The sequence below is a fragment of the Vigna angularis genome, chromosome 10, assembly GCF_016808095.1.
Source record: "Vigna angularis cultivar LongXiaoDou No.4 chromosome 10, ASM1680809v1, whole genome shotgun sequence".
NCBI classification, from domain to species: domain Eukaryota; kingdom Viridiplantae; phylum Streptophyta; class Magnoliopsida; order Fabales; family Fabaceae; genus Vigna; species Vigna angularis.
Genome location: NC_068979.1, coordinates 26,241,486 through 26,268,331, shown reverse-complemented (window position 1 = coordinate 26,268,331; position 26,846 = coordinate 26,241,486). Strand labels below are relative to the sequence as shown.

General features: G+C 29.8%; 1 protein-coding gene across 3 annotated transcripts; it reads left to right on the top strand.

The window, feature by feature from the left end:
• Nucleotides 1-16,794: 16,794 nt before the first annotated feature.
• LOC108343318 (probable WRKY transcription factor 57) lies at nt 16,795-23,750 on the top strand. Of its 3 annotated transcripts, none has more exons than XM_052869692.1 (6): nt 16,795-17,413; nt 19,054-19,095; nt 19,181-19,324; nt 20,024-20,426; nt 21,916-21,967; nt 23,236-23,750. In XM_052869692.1, the coding sequence occupies exons 1-4, from the start codon at nt 17,070-17,072 to the stop codon at nt 20,409-20,411; spliced, it is 918 nt and encodes a 305-aa protein (XP_052725652.1). In that variant the 5' UTR covers nt 16,795-17,069; the 3' UTR covers nt 20,412-20,426; nt 21,916-21,967; nt 23,236-23,750. The 3 variants fall into 3 exon arrangements, with proteins under 3 accessions (XP_052725652.1, XP_052725651.1, XP_052725653.1); XM_052869691.1 differs by having other exon boundaries at nt 16,796-17,413; nt 23,282-23,750; XM_052869693.1 differs by lacking the exon at nt 19,054-19,095 and having other exon boundaries at nt 16,800-17,413; nt 23,282-23,750.
• Nucleotides 23,751-26,846: the final 3,096 nt, after the last annotated feature.

Sequence of the window (26,846 nt, the reverse complement as noted above, 5' to 3'; positions counted from 1 at the left end):
AAATCATTAGACAAGGAATAATAGATTTAATTAGGTGACGAATTTTTTATATTTTGATATATGAAATATGTTATAAAATGATTATTTTTGAGAGAATTATCAAGGAGGATATTGAGAATATATTTATTATGAAAATTGTTGGGAAAGATTTTGCAGTTAAGAAAGATTAAGTAGGAGATAAGGTCAACATTGATATATAATTTAGATATTGTTATCTTTCTTACGAGATAAAAAATTTGATGACGTGGGAATTATTTTTAAAAGATTACAGAGTATATGGGAATTATCTTTAAGATATTCTTTTTTATTTCAAAAGATATTATAATGATTATCTTTTAGGAGTTGAGAGATTTAATAATAAGTTTTTTTTCCTAATAATTAAAAACGTATGAAATATATATATATATATATATATATATATATATATATATATATATATATATATATATATATATATATATATATATATATAGAGAGAGAGAGAGAGAGAGAGAGAGAGAGATTATTTAAAAATTATGTATAAGGAGAAAACAAATAGAAGTTTGTTGGATTAGAAGTTTATTCAATTGAGTGTGTCACTATGGGGAGTTCTAGTATAACTAACGAGAAAGAAAAATGAAAAGAAATAAGTAAGAACGTAGTGAGAAATTTATGGGATGTTACACACTAGAACTAAGTGAGAGAATTTTGTTAAAACAAAATATTCTATAAGACTAAAATGTATAAATGCTTTTATGTTTTCAAGTTTAACAAAATAATATTAAACGAAATGAATATATCAATAGGTTATCATTAGAACGTCGGAATAGCTGAAACATAGGGGATAAGTTAAAATACCTTGAAAACCTAGTAAATTAGGAAAGTCATAGAAAACACTTATAATTAACCTAGACACAACTCTAAAGATTCTCTAAGTTAAAAGTGTTAATGAGAGTCTTGCAAAATGTAGAAACTATATTGTACCAAATCGTAATCTGTCGAAATTCTCAAATAGATAACAGTGTCAAGACAACATTTTTGGTAAGTCATTTAAAAAGTCTTAATCAATATTCCAAAACACTTGTGAAAGACAACTCGTTAAACACTCTATAGCTGAAGAAAGCATAATCTTAAAGCGTTTACAATAGACTAGATGATACCATGAGCTAAGTTATTCACTTCGTCCAACAATGAAGTCTCACTAACGTTTGGTATCTTAGTAAAAAGGCTTAAATGATAAAATGCTACTCGAACGGTAAAAAATATAAAAAAACACTTTGTTATTCTGAATAAACATTAAATGTCATTAACGACTCAACGTTCAAAAATAACAAAAGTGATAAGAGAAAAGACATATTTGTTGCATGCATATCTACTATACTTTGTACTTTGTGCATATAGCCTACTACACGCATCCACCTGCTCCATCCGATGCATATTAGAAGTGGACATTAGAAATACTCTCAAACTTCATTGTAATATAAACTTACTATTTGTAAGTAGAGAGAAAAACACCTAGGGAGTTTGTAGACTGAATTGTATCGAACATATATCCTTCAGTGAGAGTAATCATTTAGGAACTTGTAAGCAATCAGATTGATTGCATACTGAAGAGAATTCAAACACTTGTTGATTAACTCGGGTAGGTTAAGAATTACTAGGCAGCGTATAAGGGAACACCAGGATTTCCTAGTGAAAACTAGGAGTGAGTAAAACTCAACTAGATGGTGTATCAGGTTGATACCAGGAGTGTTTGGGGATACCAGGAGTGGTGAAAAATATTGCACAACCAAGAGTGGGTGAAGCTCCAACTAGGCAGTGTATCAAATGACATTAGGATTGTCTAGGGATTTAAGGATGGTGAGAATACTCAGTTGTAATCTTGTTAAAGATTGTAGTAGAACTCTCTAAGGATAAAGGAGACTAGATGTAGCTCAATAGGAGTGAACTAATATAACTTATTTTTTTATTCTTTCACAATGCTTCTCTTACAAAACCTACCGTTGCACTTTCATTTCTAATATATGAGTTTTCCATACTAAACAACTTTTATTAAAAATGAAGTTTTATTCAAACACTACAGTGAATATCTCCTAATCATTGTATAACACTTGAAAAGAACTCATCGTTTAAATCAATTTCAAAGTTGAGATTTTAAACAATTTATGTAAAACCTTTCAATCTTAATGAAAATGCTATATCATACTAGTTGCGAAAAGGTTTTCCTATAACATTATTCAACCCTCTTCTAGTGTTTTTCAAGTACTTCAAATTTAATATTTTATGTTGATTATGTGATGAGTATCATTATGTAAGTTCACAGTTTTGTAAAGATGATTTGATTGAATTTTCTGTGACCATAAGCACATCTCTTTGAATGCATGTTATGATGAGTACCACAAGAGCGTGAATATATCTCCATTGAGTGCATGTTGAGATAATGTTTTTTGAGGCCCATGGAGCTAGGACTGGGAGTGCCATAATCCATGGTATGAAGCTCAATAAATAAATAACTTCCCATGTCCACCATTAATGAGATTGATCTAATATATTTTTCTATTAGGTTCATTAAATATGGGTTGAGCTAACTCAACTTGACCATCAACTTATGTTGACTCAGCAAAATCCTTTGACTTAGGCTGACTTAGCTCCACCTTGCATCCTCCACTCGACCTTTGATTGAGGAAAACTTGGCTGATCTTCGACTAGACCCGACTCGTACGAATTTTGGTAACGACCAACTCAGTTGATTTCGATTGAGTCTGACTTGGTCGATTTTCGATCTGGCCCGAGTCGATTAACTTTTAAGCGGGGCTAACTTGGTCAAATTTCGGTCGAGGCCGATTCTACCAAATTTTTTCTAGGCCAACTTGGCGGGGCTGAATTTTGATCGAGGCAGACTTGGCTAAATTTCAGTTGGACCCGATTTGGCCGAATTCAAGTCAAGGCTGACTTGGATGAATTTTGGCCGAGGTTGACTCCACTGGATTTTGGTTAGGGTCATCTCGGTTGAATTTTTTCCTGGGACGACTTAGCCAAATTTCAATCGAGGCTGACTTGACCGAATTTCAGTCATGTCCGACTTGGCCGATTTCAGTTAGGCCAAACTCAGTTGAATTTCAATCATGAATGACTTGGCTAAATTTTGACCATGGTCAACTCGATCGAATTTTGGTTGGGACTCGATCGGTTGAATTTTAGTTTAGGCCAACATGGTCGAGTTTTAGCTATGCTCAACTTGATCGAATTTCGAGTAAGAAAAACTAATCGATTTTCGATTGGGAACGACTTGACTTACCCTCAACTAGGAACCTTAAATGTACCTTGATTTAAGATTTTTAAAATTCAAAAAATTATCCAATCTAAATCTAATTAAATAAGTTAAGATTTGGATGGTAAAATCCAAATCCACTAGATTAAGATTTGAATATTTTAAATCCAAAAAATTATCTTATCCAAATTTAATTTTATGAATTGGATTTAAAATCTAAGAATATAAATTTAATTCAGAATAAATATATTTAAATGGACTTAAAACAATATAAATTTGAATTGTTATAAATTTTATTTCAATTTGAATCATTTATTAGTCTTAGATCTCAAAATTTAATCTCTGTAAATTAAGTCTAATTTTAATAGACTTAAAACAATATAAATTTAGATTATTACGAATTATATCTCAATTTGAATCATTTATTAGTCTTAGATCTCAAAATTTAATATCTGTAAATTAAGTCTAATTTTAATCCAATTTAAATTAAACTAAAAAATATATAATTTTAATTGATTTAATTAAAATAAATTTTAATTTTAATTCATATCTATTTTAACTAGGTCAAATAAATTTAGATTATAAATACATTTTATTGAATCTAAATTAGATAAAAATTCAATTCATACTCACCCTTATTCTAAAATTATCTTATAAAACCTCAATAATATAACACAAACCATCAATACAGCACAGAAACACATTCTAACTTAGAGACGATGAATAATAAGCTGGAACCACACAAATCAAGTAGGCCCCACTATTTCCGTTTCTTTTATAATGCATGTATGTATACTTAGCTACCCAACTTCTCATCTTATCCCATTTATTTCACCACTTTTTTTGTAATGGTCAACGGTTTTAAATTTCTAATTCACTTTTATTTTAAGTATCTAATAATTTGTTTTTGTAATTACCTAATAAATTCGACATTTTATCTAAATTTATTATTTTATTTACAGCAATTTTAGTATTCATCTATTGCTGATAATAAAAGTATTCTTCTATCAATTTAGTTAGAATAATATATATTAAACAATTTATTGTATTAAATAAATATATGCAGTGAGTCATTTCTATTTCTAGTAATAACAATATATGTCACTATATAATTAAAAAATATATCAATTGTTATAACGAAGAAATGCTACGGAATCGACAGAAAAATTTATAAAAATATCTCAAGAAATATAAATAATTATTTTTTCAGACATTGAAGTAAAATTTTATAATTTATTAGATTCTTATTTTTAAAAAAACTATTAGATACTCCAAAAAAAGGTAAGGTGTTGAAGAGTCAAAACTTATTTAAACCGAAAGTAAAAATATTAATTAATTAATAATTAATTCATGCATTAATATTATTAAGGCCTATAATCCTTAAAAAATGAAGGACACTATGCTTTTCGAAGGACATAGAAGAGATTAACATTTGCGATTTGTGTTTCTTTTAACATCTTTTTGCATGTTGACAAGAGACTAAGCACCGACACACATCATGTTATAAAGCTATGTTTCTTTGCAATATCAATTCAGTTCCACCAAATTTTAGATGCCTTAATAGGCAAAATTTAATAATCATGCTATATATATTTAATCATACAGTGAAATGCTTAGATGCTGAGAATATACTTTGAACTATACAGAATTAGGAGTGATTTTCCATGCACCTCATATGTTTCATCGTACACTTCCAATTTTACATATTTGTCTCTCGTTTATTAAGTCAAAAGAAAATTAATGATGATTTAATGATTTTCTAATCATCAACAATTCTCATAACGATCAACAACCCTGAATGTTTTTTGATTTTATAAACCCTACCATGCATCCCCGTTCTCTTTCCCAGTTTTTGACTTTCATCACAATAGCCTTTTGTTCACTTTATTTTTACTGTTTGGTTGGTTGTGATCAATGGTGGTGATGGTGCTATGCACATTGGAGGAGAGGAGAAGGAAGAAGCTGCTGATAGAGAGCATATCCAGGCTAGTTTAAATGGTTGTATTCGCGGAAGAGGTTTCAGGGGTTATTAAATATTATTTAACAATAAAACATAAAAAAAAATAAATTTCTGAAATAAAAAATATAAAATATTAACAAAAAAATATACAATATATTAACAAAAAAAAATTAATATACTAACGTAACATAATAAAGCAAAAAATAAAAAAATAAAGCAATAAACAAAACCTAAAGCGTAGATCTAATTGCGGCTAACAGCGAGCGGCTAACAGCGAACGCAGATCCAACTACGGCTAATGCATATTGAACTACGACAAACGCGGCTTACATAGATCCAACTGCGGCTTACGCAGATCCAACTACGGCTAACACGAAACGCAGGTCCAACTACGACGACCCTTATCCGCACTTCCAAGTGCGGCTCTCATCAGCCAACTACGGCACCCCTATCCTCACTTCCACCGTGCACAAACCCAGCGGAATAGACCAACCATACCAAGATTTTTTTAACAGAAACAGATCAATTTTTTTTAATAGAAACAGACCAAACATTTTAAATGAGCTAAGAACAAGCATTTTTTTAACAGCATTTTTTAAATGACAACAACCAACCTGGACGCCAATGTCAAATGTGTAAGAACAATTACCCCTGCTGCTACAATTCACCACACAAAACCAGCCACCAAACTAGGGAGGGGAAGGACCACTCAACAAGACAATATATGAGGAAGGGAGGGAGGACTGGAGGAGCGCCTGAAGACAACAGAAACAAAGGGGTATAGGCTTTTTTACATATGAACTGCGACAAAGAGAGGAATGGAGAAAAAAAGGGTGTAGGGTTTTTTTATATGCGGCACAAGAGGAGGCAAGAAGGGCTGATGGTGCTTCGTTATTTTTATTCTTCAAATGGGTCAGCTTTTTTTAAAAAACAAAATATTCTCTCACAAAGGTATGACAGGGGTTGAGTTGGAAATAGAAAGAAATAAGAAGGTGCAGGATGAAGTGAGTGAGGTGCAAGGAGAACCTCTCTAGAGTTAGAAGCTTACGTTCGTATGAGTAAAAAACCTGCAAGATTTATTAAATTGCATTGTATTATAAAGACATCTATGAAAATAATCGTTTATGAATTTATAAGTAATATGATTGATTGCATATTTGAAGAGAATACAAAAATTTAACTATTAATTCGATTGAGTTAAATGGTAGGTAGACCACGTATCAGGTTGATACTCAATTAATTACATGTTAAAAAAAATAACAAGTTTAATTAATAATATTAACTTTACCTTCAAGTTATATTTTCTAAAATTAATCTATTCAAATATCATTATAAAATTTAATCATTTAAAATTGTCATTATTTAATATCTATCAAAGATAAAAATAAATGATATTTTATTTTCCATTTATTACATTCAAAACAAAAACTCCTAATTATATCTTTTAAAGAAACCTATATTAATACAGTAAAATTATAAAATTAATTTTGTTAAAAAATGTCAAAAATATTTATAATTTAGATCTTACAATAAGATTTAAAAAATCAACAATTGTTATAGTTTTTTCATGTGAGATCAATCTAAGTCGTAAGTTACATTATCTTGAATCATTAACTCACATCATTTACTCAGAGTTTAGTTAATATAAACCAAAAATAAAAATTTATAAAACAATGTGACTGATGAAAGATATTTTCATAAAATGAAAACAAATTAACATAAATTAGGGAACAAAACACAATCTACCATGTATATTTTAACAAGATACGAGGATCCAACCGTTGAAACTCTTGAAATCTAGTGACACGTGCGCCTAAGAGAACTTTGTTAGTGTGGACCGCGACGTAGGATATAAAATAGTGTTTCTCTATTATTAAAAGTTTAGAATGTGAATAATGCGTAGCAGACTAACAGTGTTTGAAAACGACGTGGTTTAATATAATAACTATTGTTCCTCTTTTGCTAAGTTGAAAATGACGCGGTTGCTTAAGGATCAAGGGTCTTCATTCTTTTATTGGTTAAAGAAAATCCACAACAATGTATACATAATTAAATTAAGCAAATTACCATCACATTCCCTAATATTATCTCAATTTATTATTTTTTTTTCAAGTAATAAATTTTTTTTTGTTAGATATATTATCTTTATTTTATATTTATCTTTTATCTCTAGTTAGTTTATTATTATTTTTTATTTGTATTTTGGATTTAATCTATATTTCTTCTATTATAAATAAATGGTCTTATGTATATATTTAATACAAGGGAGATTAATCTCATACATAATTTTTACTATATTTAACATAGCATCAGAGCCTAATGTTTTTTTGAGAAAAATTTTGTTGTTGTCTCTATCACTATACTCATTGCTATCGAGATCATCCTGTCGAGCTGTTGAGTTCATCCCATCGAGCTACTAAGCTCATCCTTTCCAACTGTCGAGCTCATTCTTTGTAGTTGTTAAGCTCATCCTCTTAAGCTATCCAGCTTAAACTGTTATGTTGTCGAGCTTGATCAAACTCGGTCTATTATATTGTCAAGTTTGACCTGTTAGGTTTTTATGCATAATTTAAGCCTATGAATTCATATGCAGTTCTAAACGTGATTTCTCACTTCAGTTCTATTTTTCACAAACAACCTTAACAGTCATAGCTAGTTAACTAACAACGGAAGCTCTTCTTCTACTTCAATCAACAACCCAAAGTTGGACACCTATTACTTATTACTCAAGGTTCAATATATTATGAGATTTACACATCTCAATATATATGGACCTATCCAACACCTAAACCTACACCTAAAAGTCAAGTCTTTTCTAATGCAATCACTAACGAGTAGAACCAACACATTGTTACCCTAATCTAACACACCAATACACATAATCTATTGCAAGTTGAATTATTCAGAAAAGGATGTTGTACTAAAATCATTGTTGTATGATCTGAGCATACACAACAATTTGCATCAAACTGTAAAGAACAAAAAGATTAAATGTCTAAGTTTCTGGTTACAATGGATACAATCTCTTAGTCCCCTTAGAAGATTATTCAAATGTTTTTCCCCTGTCATTAATTGACCGTTTTTGCGAGATAAATAACAATGAACTACCGTACAATAAACCTAGTTTTGTTATAGTCTTAGTCCGCATTCAGATGGATTTGACCTCACTATACTACAACAATCTAAGGGAGGCCCAATGGATTTTTTTACTCAAGGACAATACATGATTTTCTAACTAGAAAATTCTAAATGGTCTTTTCATCAACATTAAAAGCACAATTTCAACTAACACTCATTGTTTCTTATACTGAATAGAAGGAAACACAATTTGCTAACAAATCAACTCAATATTATGTCTCCAAGTAGGATTAACTATACTAGAATTACCAAAACTGAATCAGTTAGATTGCACCCAATTTAAGTCCAATTTGATATTATATGCAAAACACATTACATTGAAACAATTAGTTGCACAAAATTAAACCAAATTAGCTTACTAAAAAAAACCTAACTTCCATCGATGGAAGAATGACATAACCTTCTTTGAGGACCAACAATGCATAAGATGAACAACTGTTTTGTAAGGTGGAATGTTTTTAAAGTGATGCACATCACATATGGAGGCAGAAATGAGCGAAGATGAGTGGAGCAAAACCACAAACGAAGGTGATGGAAGGGAGAAACCTAGACTCAAGCGAGGGGAAGGAGAGACGATGAGACTGAGAGGCTGAGGGGCAAGGGTAAGTGAAAACCTATGAGAGAAAAAACGAACTTTTTTAATCAATTTTATTACACCAATTATTGATGGATCGATCTATCGATAATAACACCTACTTTACCTACAATATTACCGACAAATATTTTTAAAATAATAAACATATATATTTATCGTCGAAATTATCAACAAATTTTTTCGTCAATAACGTAACTAAAATGATTCATTGATAAATCCATCAACTATCATCAATCAAATATGATCTATCAATAATTATCTATCAATAAATACCATATTTCTTACCGTATTCTAGTGTTTGTGGTTCTTTTAGAAATGTGGTATTTACATTTTTTTTTTGAAAAATTTTGAACCACTTCTCGAAGGATAATTAACACACTAGACATATGTATATATTTCCACACTCTTTATTGTTCGTTACAAATTATTGCTGACGTAATTTGTAGTATAATTTATGCCAATTAAGATCATCTCATATTATTATATATTTACTATTTATGTCTTTCCTACCATTTATTTATGTATGTATTAATGGTAAGTGAGTAGTATAATGCCTATTAATGAATAGTAATATTATTTATTTAAATTTAATATATGTTTTTGAGAATTTCTTATGTTTTGGAGAAGTTATATTATAATACTGCTTAAAAAATTACAATTATATCTTGAGACACCTCTTACAAGACCTTTCCTAATTGTCTTGTGTTATTAAATTCCATCACAATGCATGGTTTGAAAACTAGCAACAATCAGCTACTAATTAAAATATATCAAGATTAAAATTTAAAATGTTGAGTCCCTCCAAGGACAAACAGATAAAGTTTGGACCAAATCAGAAGAACAGAGACTTATAAATCATGAGACATGCTCAAGTTGAGATGGAATAGCTTTGGACCAAATTCAATGACCTTTAATATAGTGGTTAAAGTTTCTAACTACTCAGGACTTGTAATCTGTGCACGAGGAATTAATACTTTTCTCAGTCTACACTAAATATTATATATAATATTTTGTATTAATTTTATTCAATAATTTAAATTTACAAAATATAACCTATAAACATAAGCATAACTTGGAGAAACCTTAATATCACATACCAAAATATATATTGTTACAGTTAATCATAGTAAAACCCTTAGTAAGAGACGCATTTAATGTTCATATGACCATGTAATATATAAGATTATATTAAAAAGGTTTTTCCCTTTTAGGAAAATATCTACATGCTTTTTATTTCAGCTTATGAAGTTTATTTCCATTTTAATTCTTACGTAAAACATAAAAAATTGCCGCAGTGGAAGAGTCATATATGATTTGATTCGGTTGTCAAACTGAACACTCAAAATAGAAAATCCGAACATAATTAAATTAAAATAATCAATATTTTTTTTCTAAATTAATACTTACTATGGAATAAAGAATACTTCAAAATTTGGGATTCATCACCCCTAAATTTAAATTATCTGCTTCAATCCTTCTTGGTTTATTAATATAAAAGAATTTAACTAAGTTTTTATTTAAGAAAAAGAAAACTCAATTGAATATTTATATTTTTATAAAAAAGACTCAATAAAGTTCTTTTCGTTAATGTTGGTGTTATTTGGAAATGATATATGTCAAAATCAAAATTTATCATATTTTAAAATTTGAATTATTTTTTATTTTAAAAGTATCACAAAGATAGAAAATAGTCTAAACTTTAACATATAATAAACTTAAGCTTTTACATATATTATTTTTAAAATATTATTAATGTCAATTTAATAAAATTAACAATATTTTTTTTTTCAAAATTAAGAACACAATTCGATCCAAAAAATATAAGGATCACAGCAAAGCTATACCTAAATAATATTAAATATTTCATGTATTTATCATAAAGGAAGGAATAATAATGTAAAAACTATACTTATAAAATGGAAGAAAAATATAAAAATTAAGCCACATGGTAACCACATATATCCCATATTTTTTTTATCTTACGTGGAATTTGGTTGTACTAAACAACTTTGTGGCTAAAAACAAAATTAAAAGTTCATCAGAGAAAAAAAAGGTTGAAAAAACTAATAATTTATGATGATGAGAAACATATTATATAAAATAATAAAAAGGTAGGAATTAAGATGTATTGTGCAGTAGTGGTTGATATACTAGTAATTATTTAATTAAAGGTTTTAGATTAAAGCAGTGTCTGTACACCCAACGACAGTTGATGAAAGCAATTATATTGGTGCATTGCACCAGAGACTTATTTTTGTGTACTTTTGCATTTTGAGAAGTTCAGATAGCCAAATCCAAAACACTGTTTGTGTCATCGAAATTAGTTGCTGTAATGGTGGGCCAAACACTCAAAATCATTTCTGTTCTTGAAAACTTCCACTCATAAAACATCATCCTATGGATATTAACTCAAACAAACGATGCATTATTCCAACCACTTACTTTTTGTTTAAGCCCTTTCACTTCTTCTTTATCATATTTACATTTTTCTAAGGTTCTATATCTATTAAAGTAAAATTTTAATATATAAATAAATGTAAATTTATTTTATAATTCAATTTTATAAAATTTAATTATATCTTAAGTTTATTTCTTAAAATAATATTAGAGATATCAAAAATTTATTTTTATTGGTTTATCGTATGTATTATTGAATAATTATGGAATCATTTATAAATATTTAATCTCATGATATATATATATATTCAGTGGGTAAAAGTATGTTAAAAATTTCACATAAGTTTTATTTTACAAACTATTTTTTTCATAAATATGCATATAGTGTTTACTTGATTGTTTTTTACATGATAAAATAGATTTAATAGTTTCTTTTAATATTTTGTCAATTTTGTTTTGTTATTTTAAACGCTCTTAATTTGATTCCATTATTTTACATATTTTTAATTTGATCCTACTTTTTTTACATTACAAAAGGTTACGTGTAGATAACATAAAGAACGGGGCACCTCTGATAATTTATTAACAACACATAATGTGAATAACAATGAATATATACGTATTACTCTAATAACATTCTCACTCCCAATTTGATGTAATAGATTACATTTTCATTTTTCTTAAATGAGATAAAATTAAACATACTTAAAAAATAAACAAAATTAAAAGAAAAATCATCCTAATAATGGCAAACAAATTAATCCTAAAAAGTATTATTAGTGAACATGTGGATGAACTTATCAGATCATTTCGGTTAACTAGTGTTGGATGATTAAATCATGATAAATAAAGGTAAATTTGGATAATTACTTGACTCTTATGATGGAAGTCCATTTAAGAAACTATATAAATGAATTTAATATTATTGCATCTTCAATATTTATTGTATTTAACTAAAATCAACACTTACTTTAATGTTGAAATACATTTTATAGGTAACCAATCAAATAGGCACCAAAAGAACAATCAAACAGATATAAAGAGGACTATCGATATAAAGTGGGAAATTAAGAGTAGTCAAATCGATTTAACAAAATAATTAGAGTTGCAAATAAAAGTCAAACCATCTTATAAGAGAATATGATGGATCATTTGAGTAATCGATCGGTCATACACATAGCATGATTACGAATATCTGCAAAGATTAGCACATCAACTTCGTAATCGCGTAAAGAGATGATTGGACCATAATTAGGCCACTAAAAGTTTATTAGTGTTTGTAAGGAGTCCAAGTGAGGTAGTTAGGATTATTGGTTGATACATTTAGTATCGAAATAATTGAATCTTTTTTATTTAAACATCAAAGTATTTTGTATGTATAATTCAAACTATTGTTTATACAACAAAGACTACGCAAAAATAGTGAAAGTTGAGAATCAAAATACTTAAAAGTCATTAGTTTGGTCCAATAGAAACAACAATAATAAAAAAAAAAGGTTTCTTTCCTTGATTTGTTGTTTATAGAATCTTTGAAATAATTCATGCCCTAGTCAACTAATCAACGGATTTGTCTGTTATATATTCTTGAGATGATTTATGTAAACAAATTTGAATTTATACGCACCAGAATGAAAAATTGAAAAGGCATTGTTTTGGGTTTGAAAAGGGTATATACCTACTTAGTGTAGCTAGTAACATGTTAAGCCTATTTGAGATGAAATATAGTGTGTGCAATCCCTATCTCCACGGGATATGTTATTATCACAAATCATATCAATAATAACTTGTTTAATAAATATAAAGTACCTTGATAGTGATTTAAATTAAGTTCAAATTATATTTTCAAATATGTAGATATATCAAACGGTTTTTTTCAAATTAATTCATAAACATGGTAAAACTCACGCGTGTGCATTTATATCATTTTTCATTCCAAACAATTAATTTCTTTTAAAAATGATTAAATTTAAGTAAACAGTTTAATAGGAATAAAACGAGATAAAATAATTATTTAATAAAACATCACTAAAAGAATAAAAATAATAAAGTAGCTATTTTATTTTAAAGAATAATTACTTAAATAATAAAATTAGACGATATTATGTACACTAAAAAGAAATGAATCCCCTATATTAATGATATAGATTATTATGATATGAATTTCCAACCTAATAATAATGCAAGACCAGAAATTTAATTTTAGATAAAAACTAAGTAGATTTTTTGAGAAATAATGAACTCAAATTTCTCACAAGACATCATCCATCATCATCATAATAATAATAATAATAATAATAATAATAATAATAATAATAATAGTAATAATAATAATATTTAAAATAAACGCTAATTAGTTGGTCAGTTTTTCTTTTCTTTAAACTAAGAATATATATGTTTCTTTTAGGATTTAACATTACATGTTCATTTACAAACTTGATAGGTAAACGAAATGTTAAAAATTATCGTAAAACATTTATTTATCATTACAATAAAATATCATATTATCAACACAATTATATTGACAAACAAAAAAAAATAATGGGTAAACGTTATTTTATTGATAGATTTTATTCAGAAAAAAAATTGTCCAAACAGAATTTTTCAATAATTTTAAAATTTTACTTACCATCGAAAGTATCTGTTTATAACATTTATTGGTAAATTAAAATTTTTATTATTGACAAATATTAAAGTTATATATATAATAACCATATCAGTTGCTGTTATCAGACAATGTGTAAAATTAGTTTATACAAAATTCAATTTTAATCAACATATACATTTATTTTATATATATAAAAAATACTTATAGGTAAACTTGCGTATACATTTTCCTAAGATAATTAGCTGCGTGTTTATTCTAAAACAATGAAAAATCAGCTTATAATTATCATATGTTAATGTAACTAAAGATTAGAGTGACACCACATAACCAATCCTACTAAGGTGTTCATTGAAATTGCACTAAACAAATGCAACACTCAATTAATTACTTTATCTTTTTTGAAATCAAATTTAATAGTTATCTTAAACCATTTATTAATAACTCTACTTCATATAACATTAAATTATAAACAACAATAATAATTATTACTCCTATTAGGAGTTTTGTCAGGAGAGATGAAGTGAGTTTGCTGCAAAATATTTCTCAGGTTAATTTCTTTGACCACTACTACAATGAAGGTGTCAGGCTACTACGGTAGTCTATTAAACTATAGTATATATAGTTAAAAAGTAGATTAAGTCTAACTCAACCCTATAAAACTGGTTTGTAAGATGAGGTTTGCACCCACTTATATACTATAAATTGGCCTTATTTATAGTTGAGGTAGAACTTCCAACACATCCCGCTCACGCCGAGGTATATACATATCGAGCGTGAGACTAGATATTAATAGGTGGTCCGATAATGGCCCGATAGCGGGTGGAACAACATAGCCAACAAACATAGCTAAGATAGGCTCTAACCTTAACTTTAATACCAAGTTAAGAAGTAAAATTTAAGTCTAACTCAATCCTACAATATCGACTTGTAAGGTGAGGTTTACACTCACTTATATATTATAAATTGGTCTTATTTCTAATCGATGTAGGAGTTCCAACAAAAACAAATATTTCGCCTGTCGAAGAAAATGTTTCACATCATTTTTTTTATAAAATAGAGAAATAAAACAGATATAAAATTCAGTTTAAAAACTAAAACACAATTTTCTTAAAATAATTAACATAGAAGAATTAAAATCTTCTAATTACAAAAACAGTTATTTAAAAAAAATTGAAAGCATACATTCGATAATTTTAAATGCAAATTGTAAATCTAGTTCTTACATCCCGTAACACTTTGGTTTGTCTTTAAAATAATCACATTTGCCCCCACATAATTGTTTGACTAATTAGTGATTACGGCTAAGATAATACCGATGGTAAATTTTTCCAACCAAGCCAAAAATAGAAAAAGAAGTCAAGTAGTATTAATAAACTTTTACTATATTAAAATACAGAAATTTAATTTCAATAATTAAATGTTTAATTTCACTTTTATTACTAAATCTTGAAGTGTCTTTCGTAAATTCTTTAAGTTTTTGTCCGCATGGTATTTTTTTTTTCATGCATCATATCAACTCTATATTTTGAATATTTTAATTTCATTTATTAAAAAAAATACACTAATCAATAAATATAATATATCTGTCTTTTTAATATAACAAAGGGACAAATAGTGAAATAATTAACTCGTTAATATAGAACTAAAATCACATCAACAATAATATATTATTTATAACAACTTAAACTAAATTAAGATAAAAACAACATATCATTCATTAAAGTTAAAATCACATCAACACTAATATATTATTTATAACAACTTAAACTAAATTAACATAAAAACAACATATCATTCATTAAAGTTAAATAAATATTTTTTTCTATATTACTTTCAAAATTTGTGTTTCGTCCTTAAATTATATTATAGTAATTTCTTCTTTCACTAAAGTCACGTAAAACATTATATTCAACAAATTTACATTGTAAATGAGAGATGTTTTATGTAGCTTTTATAGACAAAATATATACATATATAATTTAGCTGAGAGACAAAAACACAATTTTTGAAATAATTTATGAAAAATATCTAATTTATTTAAGAAATAATGTAAAAATTATGAGGACTTTAATGTAGTTTGATTTCTTATGATAAAGACAAGAGATAAACTGCATATAATGTATAGTATACAACGGGGAGAATAATATAAGATGACAAAATTTCTGATTTAATTGTAATTATCATGAAATTCCTTGTCTTAAAGATCCGTGAGGGCAATGTAATTTGGCCTTGCCTGGGTGATTTTATCATTAGGTCCATTTATTGATTAATTTAAAGCTTTTTTAAATGGGTGCTTCTATCTCTAACACGAATTATCCTACGAAATAGTAGCCTAGGGTTTGGTTTCCCCACCTTCTTCCACAACTTTGGCAAGGTATAAAACAACTTCATAATTTAACCATGGTGTATCCAAACAAAATGAACAAAAATGTCATAATAAAAAAGAATTTCATAATTTATAAAATAATGATAAGGCGAGACATATTTATATTTATTTAACATATATTATAAAAATATATTTATTTAACATATATTATAAAAATATATTTATTTAACATATATTTTAAGCATGTGAAAAAGAGAGAGGTTAAAATACAAAAAAAAAATGGCTGAATGAAAAAGGTAGTGCAACAAACAAATCCTAGTTGAGGGAAGGAAAGTATGAGCAGGAGGGTCCAATCATTCATCCGCGTGTGACCACTTTCTTTCTTGTTACCTTCTTACAATTAATTAACGCTCATTTTTCTAACTTATCTCTTTTCTTTTCCTTTTCCATGTATTTATTAAATAAATAATTCAAATATTCTTTTATTTATTTAAATAAATGAAGAAAAAAAACTTCGTTTTCTTCTTCTCTCTCCTCGACTGTGTACTGACGAGACAACGCTCTCAAACGCTTCATAAACTTCAAAAACTACGCGTCCCTTCCTCTTCTTAACCAAACCCAAACAAAAACCCTAAGTTTCTCTCTCAACTCACTCTCTCTCTCTCTACTCTCTCTCTCTCTCTCTACACTCTCTCTGTGCGTTTGCTCTTCGAAATTTGCAGGATTCGATTCCAGTTTCCTTCAACGTAGATCGCGTGTTCTCCTTCGCACTGTGAAATTTGCGCGGGCAATTTATGAATGGAAGACAAGGACAGAGCAACCTCCGATCCCGCCGCGGTTGAGTTTGCCGGCGACACGAGTTGGACATTCGCCACAGATGGCTCAGACGCTGCCTACTTGTTCTCCGGCTACGGAGAGCGAAGCGTACTCAGGGAATTCGGGTGGAACCTCGAACCGGACCAGTTGAACCGGATCGGCACCGACGATGGATTGTGGATGCCGGTTCAATCCTCTCTGACCTGTTCGATTGAACCGGCCGCTGCTGCATCGTTGCGGTCGAATAACCAGTCGGTGTCGTCGAGCTCCAGTGAGGATCAGCCGGAGAAATCCACCGTCTCTGATGAGAAACCACCTGAGACACCGTGAGTTCGCGAAAACGCCAAAAAAAATGAAAAAGATAAATAACTTCACTGCTTTCAACTTTGCTTAACACTTTCCCTGCGTGCGTGGTGAAAACGTAATTAACGTAAATTTGTGGTGGAAAGTTTAATAGGAATAACTGAAAATTTCCACATCAACCAAAATCACAATCTAATCAACTTGTTGTTTGTTTGTTTGTATGCATCGTATTTTATTTTATCATATTCTAGTTTATTCCTTATTTAATTTTTTATTTTAATTTACTCGAGTCAGTGCAATTCCCTGACAGTACAACCAGGAATCTTCTTCCCAACCAGAACATTTGTAACTGACTCAAATTTTCATTAGTTGCGTTTAGCAAATTTCTAGAATTCGTTGTAGGAAAATAAAGTGAAGGGGTGTAAAAAAGGAGAAAAACGGATTGGCTTTTCGGTTGTGCGAAGTTTTTCAGCCCACGAGCATCGCCGTTATTGCGGCGGAAATGGCGTGCTTCTAAGCTATCCAAGGCTCGCAGAGTGATAATAATTTAGTGGTGTTCATTGTTTTCGTATTATTATTGTCATTATTACACTTTGTTTTGATGAGAGTTTGAATAGTCAATGAAAGAAAAAGAATACCATAAAATAAAATGGAAAGCAAGGGTGGGTAATTGGGCTCCACTTTTCCTTTTTTCTTTATTGTTTTGTTAAATGATTTATGCTTGCACACACTGCTCTTGAATTTTTTTGGGCATTAATAAGATTCTAACCACTTGCAGCAATTTTGGTTCAAATTACGTGGTCATTTTACCATTCGAATATAAATAACAGGGATTTTGCTTTCTTAGTATGATGCTTATTCATTTCAGTGTTATGTGGAAGCATTGCATTAATTAGCATTTTGTGCTTGTAATTATCTTGTATGCAATACAATTTTATGTAAGTTGCCTATGACGTAATTGTTCTTCCCCTAAATATTGATTGCGTGTTTTCATTACAAGGCTTGTGGTCCATATTTTATGTGAATTATTTTCTAATTAAAAGAAAATTAATGTTCATTTAGAGCCCAGTTATACGTACAAAGGTGGTGTTCGTCGTATTTATGGGATGATTACCATGCAGAACTATTTTTGTGTCTTTTCCCCCCCTGTGAAATGTGGATCTTATTGTTTTGGCATTGCACAAAATGTATGACTTTAATGATGATTTGAAAAATCTGAATTAACACAAATGAGGCTTTTAGTGGAATTGTGATCAATCCACAGCCTCTACTCAAATTTTCTTCCAATTTGATTGCTTGTCCTCTGCGCATTTAACATATGGAATTTGAAAATTTTATAATATATATTTTTCTTCTTTCTTATCCATTTTATTTATTTATTTATGTTAATAGGCTTCTTCCCCCACGTGTATTTATTTATTTTTTGAGAGATTATTATCTGTTAAAACTTATATTATTGTATTTACCCGAATTGCCTTATCTTAGTTCCTATAGCCTCATGATTTGGATTATTGCTTCATGGATGTTTATGAAACCCAACAGATGACCAAGGACTATATAATCTTATCATTTCCCAGCATTACTTTTTAAAACAGATACTCTCAAATTGCATAAAAATGGTGCAATCATTCTTGATTTCTCTATACAATATAACCGTGTGTAGGATTGATGATGGACAGAAATACAAAATCTGTTCCTGGTTTAGGTTAGGACATTCTTTTTCTTTTTCTTTTGATGATTTCTGTATGCTGCTTTATTCTGATATAAATTGTAAGTGATGTATTTTGTAGGATTAAAGGTAAAAAGAAGGGGCAAAAGCGAATACGGCTGCCACGGTTTGCATTTATGACCAAGAGTGAAGTTGATCATCTTGAGGATGGCTACAGATGGCGGAAGTATGGTCAGAAGGCAGTTAAAAATAGCCCATTCCCTAGGTTTACAGCTACCTTGACATCAACTTAAATTTGAATTTTATTAAAAAACTATCATATACAGTTGACTATTTTGTGGCCCTTTTGCCTTTAGTTAAAATTTCGTTTTTGTTAAAGAAAACACATGATGTAGTATTGCTATAAAACACTTTTGAACCTTCAGACGTGGTTTAGAAATAAAATGAGATAAAATGGAAATGAGAGAAAAAAAAGAATTATGTGAACTAACAGCATGCAATGCATGCATATTACCAAATTCATTCACCATTTTAATTTTTATGCTATCAGACATACATTTTCACATTATATATTATATTGATTAAGAACTACTATAAATTACAATTTTTTCTTCGTAGATTTTACCTTTTATAGTATTTACATTTATAGATTCTAAAAGATTTTAAATAATAAATATGAGTAAAAGATTGTTAAATAGTGTGTTAACACTCCTCTTACATGGGAATATATAAATAACAATAACCATGAAAAACCAAGATGATTCCAAACAATATAGTGTTTCTAATTCAATATATCTATATTTTCGATGGATAGGTCAGGTGAAATATTATTGGAAGCCGTCGATGTATAAGTCTTTGTGCAAAACATTTTTGAAATAAATTGGCAGTGATAACTGCATCAGAAAAGCTAACTGACAACATTGCACTGATTAATTATTATGATGCATTTATATTTCTTTTGCAGGAGCTACTACCGCTGCACAAACAGCAAATGCACGGTGAAGAAGAGGGTTGAACGCTCTTCCGAGGACCCAACGATTGTGATTACCACATATGAAGGTCAACACTGTCATCACACCGTTGGATTTCCTCGAGGGGGAATCATTTGTCACGAGGCTGCTGCCTTTGCGGGCCAGTTGGCTCCTATGTCACAGTTTTATTATCCAATTCATTCACCCAGAGAGACTAATAATATAAATACTCTCAGCTCCATTTCTCCGCCATGCCAAGCACAGGATGATGCATCTGGGGGATCCAACACTGTAATGCCAGCTGATGCGTCGTCACTGCAGCCTCCCACTGATGAAGGGTTGCTTGGAGATATTGTACCTCCGGGAATGCGTATCAGATGAGAGAATAATTTCATGGTATAACTCACTGGATCTTTTCTCTCAGTTCATTTATTTATAATTTATAGAACCATTAATAAGGTTGAATTTTAAACAGATTTCACATATGATTTTTATTACGCCTTTCTCAACACTAATAATTTTAGTTTTTATAATTTATAACAAACTACCCATATTAAAACTGCTTTTGTTTATAATTATAACAATTAATAAAGAATAAATTATTTTCATATACGTACCTTATTATGATATTTTTAATAATCATCATTCATTATGATAGTTAAAGCTTTTCATTATAGTTATCATTTTATTTTTGTTATCATAAAAAAAAGGACATACTTGTTTTTGCGCACTTGTATTTCCAATAATAAATATTAAAGATTTGATCCAAATACACCTTTTGCCAAATGCATTTGTAAGTTTATTTAAAGGAGATTTACCAAAACTAAATTCTTTTTACAAATAACTTCACTTTTTTTATTTCAGTTGTGGAAATAAGGGGGGAAATTGTTTATATTTTCATGAATAAGAGGAAAATGTTATTTAAAAGTTAGCATGTAAAAATAAGAACTCTATTTCTAGAGATTTTACAAATATAATTATTAGTTGATTGCCAAATATAAAATCTGAAACGTTAACAAAGTATATTTTATAACACAAAAATACAATTTAGCAATTAAACTTTTAAAATTATTGTTAACATTATTTTTCAAGGTTACATTTTAAGTAAATCAAAAGTGAAAAGGTTTTGTAGAAAAATTATTTCATATTTACATAAACAAAGAAATATATAAAATGACATTATAAAGGTATTTTTTTTAGGTCATTAAATCATAAAAGAGTGCCTTTAAAAGTGATTGGTTGCGATATATATATATATATATATATATATATATTTAAAGATCTGGGATATAATATATTAATCGTTTTCATCTTGTTTTTCTTTTTTAAGGTTTCTTCGGAAAATAATAAAAATAAGTTTAATTATTTTTATACTAGTTTTAACGTCAAATAATGATATAGAACTAAAGTGTTCTATCTATAACTAAAAGTGAATTAACACATTCTTTGTAATTCTAGAGATTTTTTATTAGACTGTTTTATGAAATAAAATTGTTTGTTTTTGGTTGTTTTGTGAAAATGATGATTTAGTTTTGTTACTGATCGAACATTGTAAATTTTTCTAATTTATCGTTGCATGAGATTAAAGGGTGAAAAGTATTGTATCATTTGTTGGTCTAAATTTCGTTATGAGTTTTTCATTTAGTATCTTGAACACTGGAAGAATGATCGGAGTCAACAATGAAATAACATGACTTCATATTCCTCATTTAATGAGAGTTAAACCTTTAGCATGATATATGGGTCGGCTGATATACTTTCTTCTTAAGATCTGCTTTCATGTGGTCATGACACACGCATTATTACCATCATAATGCATATCTTTAATGGCTACACACTTCTCTGGCAGAACCTCAATTATATTGACTAATGATGTGGTTTTCAGGAGCACTAGACATCTTAGGTTAAAGTATGATTGGAGACAAAGGAATTCAAAGGTGAGCCTTTCATTAGTCTTCAATTGACTGCTTTTAGTGCCCTTAAAACTTTACAGAGCATTGAAACCTTTTCTTTTTCCAGATTAAAAAATAGTGATTAGTCTTTTTTTTTTCAGAAGAAATATAGAGTGGCTTTAGAATTATTTATTGTTAAAAGATTATGTTTATTTTTTTGTGAATTACAGTTGTAGATTCAACTTTTTTTTATTAATATTTGAGTGTTATAAGATTAATTTGAAATCTTTGAAAAAAAATAAAAGATATTGTCGGTTATAACTATCTCTAACACAATATTAACGAAAAGAATTTTTGATAAAATTTTTTTTTACGGGCCTTGAATTGTTTAATCTTCTTTAAGCTCTCGACTTTTTGCTCGGAAAGTCAGCTCCGCATGACATATCTGTTTCTCTTTATTGGGCAGATCAAGAAACTTTGTTAGGTCTTCATCTGTCTTTCAAAAGCCAATCCGATTAAATATATATGCACTGATAATATAAAATTTGCTATCTGTCACTTTCAAAGAGAACATGACATGTCTCTTGCTGGAATTTCGTAGGCTTATATATATCATATCTACGAGGGTTTCTTGCTTGTATATTATGGTTGAAATTGTTATTGTTATTTAGCACCTCCACAATTACAGATATCTGTTTATTTAGCTTAGTTAGTCACTATTAGAGGTGCACCGTACGCGTATACTGTTACGGTTGGTGATAGCTATAGATAGGTCCCGGGGCTTCGTTAGAAGTAGAAAGAGAAAAGGGAAGGGAAAGGAAAACACACTTTTAGAGGTCAGGTTGACAGGTTGCATGATTGTCGCATCAGATCAAGTTGCTGTCAGATATTACCCATAACGAGTCGTATACGAGTTAAATGTGAGTGGCTCCTCTCTATATGATTGTGAGCTAACAACTAAGTCTAGCACGAAGGCTTAGCTTTCCATGGCATGATCGTGAATTAAGATTAGATTTTCTGTTTGAAAAGATGCAAAATTTAATATTTCACTTGGTCTCAGAAATATTTGTCTTGGAAGGAAATACAGATAAAAAAAAAGTTGTTAGCTAGCTTCGTGTCGATATTCTTGACACTTTATTAGGTTTGGAAGTGGAACCCGATCCATAAATTCTTTTCCTTTACCTTGTATTTTGTATATATTGACTTATTATTTATATATTGAACCAGTGTTTTTTATTCTTGATGTTGAGTTGACTCAGGAATCCATGCAATAATGCATGACATTGATCAATCTAAAATGTCTCGTTATCCAGGTTTTGTATTTGATGGGCTAATAATCGTTGCTATGATTTGATTCAGCTGATGATGGGTAGAGGAGCAGAGAAAATGCATGGACATGCATGCATTTTTGTTTCCTGTACACTGTGAACAAGTAGGCCACAAGCGGCATCAATTTTTTCCTTTAGCAGGAAGTCCCTTTTAGCCATATATTGTCTCGAGAAGCGAATATTGTATTTATGCATGGGTACCTTACAACCTCGGTAGCAGGTAATTATCTACATCTACCTTGGGTCATATATTTTGACCATGACGAAGTATCATTCATTTAGTGATAGTTATTATGTATGTACACAGTTATTAGATTTTTATTTAAGCAAGAGCAAGTGTATATTAAGGAAGCTCTTTTTGAACTAAAAATTCTCCTTGAGATTGTACAACATGTATGAAACCTAAGCAATTCATAACCCATGTAAAAGTAGATATTTTGTCCACCTAAGCACACAAGTTTTGTTTTATGTATGAAATTATTGTAAGTAAGTGGGGTTTATGGTGGTGGTGTGTTTTGAATAATATTGCGTGGTTATTAGACATTAATGGTTGATAATGTACGTGGCGTTGAAAAAGATAGGGCAACGGTTAATAGGGATGGTGGTGCGCAATCAGTTGCGTGGAATTCGAGATTGCTTGGGAGTCGGCAGGCCACGTTACTTTATGCCACTCACCTCACTCAACTTTTCGCTTTCCACTCCTTTCTTTTTCAGATTTCACCCTTCCTTTTTTTCGTTTACATGCTTTTCCTTCTTTACTATTTCTTCTCTTTTACGCTCTTCTTCCCTTCGCCATTATAATACCTTATTTCGATCATATCTTATACACATACATTATTTTTATTTCAGCCCCAAAGCATCTTTAAACAACTCAATTATACTTTCTTTCGAGGTCCATGCTCTCTATTATATGTTCAACATCCTATATATTTTTTCTCCTTTACACATTTTACAACTGTTCAAGTTTTTTTTTTAAATAATTTCTCACCTTTACCTATTATATTGTTACTCACCAAATCTCTAGTGATTTTTTTTTAATCTTTACATTTTTTTATATACTACAAGAAGAATTGCAGTTAGGATCCGTTAAAGCATTAGACGCTAGTTGCATGAAATACTGATAGTCTCCTAAAGCATGAGATATTAGTAACGTTGGCTAAATCCATGCTTTAAATGACGCTATAAATTTCATATTAATTTGTTATTCGAATAAAGTGTCAGATTAATGTACTCAAAGCTATAAAATTTAACTATTTATTTTAATATAATGTTGATAAAGCGGACCTAAATGAAGAGAATAATAAATAAATTAATTGTAGAGTCAAAACACCAAGAGAAAAAAAAAAGTAATATACGTACATATTTGTTTCTAATTTTAGGTCTTTTAGAGATATAAGTGGATTTTAAAATAAGATTTTATTTAGGTCCAAACGTACAATCTCATGAAGAAGGAGGTGTCACATATGGAAGGCAAACGATAATAGTGCAAGAAGCATCTTTTAAAGTAATTTTTTACAGTAATTTTTTATATTGGTTAAAATTCATTTAGTATAAAAAAGTACTACAGTGACATAATTGTAAATGTTCTAAGATTTTTTATACCGATTCTAGATTTAACATAGAAAATGATGTGATTGTAAAACTGTAATAAATTATAAAGGTGTTCTATATTGGTTGGACCTAGATTGACATCGAAAATGTTACGGTGACAAAACTGTAATAAATTATAAAATTTTCTATATTGGTTGGACCTATAATTGATATAGAAAGTGACATGATGACAAAATTGTAATAAATTACAAAGTCTTTTTATACTTGTTAGACCTAGATTCGATATAGAAAGTGACTTTTATACCAATTTGTCAATTTAACCGGTTTAAAATGTTTAATTCTTTTTCACAACTTTTGCACCTCACCTCATTAGGTTATGTATTCATTATCACTTTGAGCCCCTTTTCCCTTCTCTAGTGAGTCGCCTTCTCATTTTGGCTCATTCACTATCCTCGTTCTCGTCATGTTTGGGCGTTTACAACATTGTCGGTGTTGTGGTGTGGTGTTATGGTGTCGTTGTTGCGTGGTTCGGTGTCGTCGCCATTACATTGAATCTGAAATGTATGTCTGTGTGTTGGTTATCTGAAATTGTCAAATATTTTGGTGTGGCAACATTGTGTTGCGGTTAGTACCACTATCATCATTGTTCGAGTTGAGCCTTATACTTTCAACAAGCCACTGAGCTTGTAGCTATTTTTCCCCTATGCTTACAATGAGAAACTGAAAGCACTGAAGCAAATAATTAGTTTGGTAACTTGTTAATACAACTTAGGTGATGTGTGTAACATCCCGATTATATAATAACCAATATTATATAATAAAGACGTTAACATCCAAATATAGAGAACAGTCGGAGTATGACGTGTAATTAAATGTGAAATTACAGTCATCCAGAAATAAAAGAAACTGAAAATTTAAACTTGAACAGTTGAAAGGATTAAACACTACAAGTGTTTAATCAAGAAATTCTAAGAAGACTATCCTGCAATATCGACAACCTCCAGCTCTTGCTCCAAGGGAATCTCCTCGACAACGTCTGCTCCCATCCAAGTGGATGATCATCGCCAAAAACATACCCAAACAGCACATAACAAAAATAATACAAGGGTGAGCTAGATATAAAAAGCATGTTATACAGATAGCACAGTTAATTCAATATTATCATACTTAGATTCGTATAAAAGAGCAATTAGAGCATGTTCATTAAACCATAATTCCACCCACTCATACAACATGCAAAAGTCATCCAAACATGGTAAATTGACATCTAAAGACTTGTTACTTTATACCCCGACTCGTCCGGACTAGAATGATTACCGAGCTATGGCGGGTTATGCACTCGTGATGGCCTCTACTGCTTTGCAAAGCCATTGCCAATGGGTTTCACCCTACCACCCTCACGAGGTTAGTCCGTTCCGCGCCCTGGAGCATACTGGAAGCCTCCAAGACTAGGACCTCCTGCTACTCCTCACCACATGGATCAATCCTCTCTAATTGAGAATGAAAGACCATTGGAGCGTCAGGAAACCCCCAAGACTGAGCTACCATGAAATCATTCTATACACCCCAAATCACCACCATGTATCCTCTCCTTGAGGATCATGGAATTACGTCCATGAATTATACTGTTACTTTGAACCTTAACCTCAATTATGAATAATCAGATACCACCATATTATCCCAACAATTCCAACATATTTCATACATTCACATATTTTCACATAATTCATGTCATAGATAATATTCCAAACATTGGTACACATAAATCAATCCAAAAGCAAAGGAACTTAAAATTCAACATATTTGTAAAATACTATTTGGACGAGTACTATTCACTGAACACTGTTGGACGAACGTTACTAAACGAACGCTATTTTCCACACCAGGCCGAACGCTCATTCACCTGAATGCACTTTGGATGAACACTTGGACGAACGCTCACTGGGACGAACGCTCACTGGGACGAACGCTACACTCGACAGGACGAACGCTCTATTCAATATTTAAGGACGAACGCTCAATTCAATACCTTAAGGACGAACGCT

Bases quoted from the DNA above. Each gene is read 5' to 3' on its own strand.
- LOC108343318 (XM_052869692.1), top strand. From the start codon at position 17,070: ATGGAAGACAAGGACAGAGCAACCTCCGATCCCGCCGCGGTTGAGTTT. The intron at 17,414-19,053 runs GTGAGTTCGCGA...AACCGTGTGTAG, and splicing joins GAGAAACCACCTGAGACACC to GATTGATGATGGACAGAAAT. The intron at 19,325-20,023 runs GTTTACAGCTAC...TTTCTTTTGCAG, and splicing joins AAAAATAGCCCATTCCCTAG to GAGCTACTACCGCTGCACAA.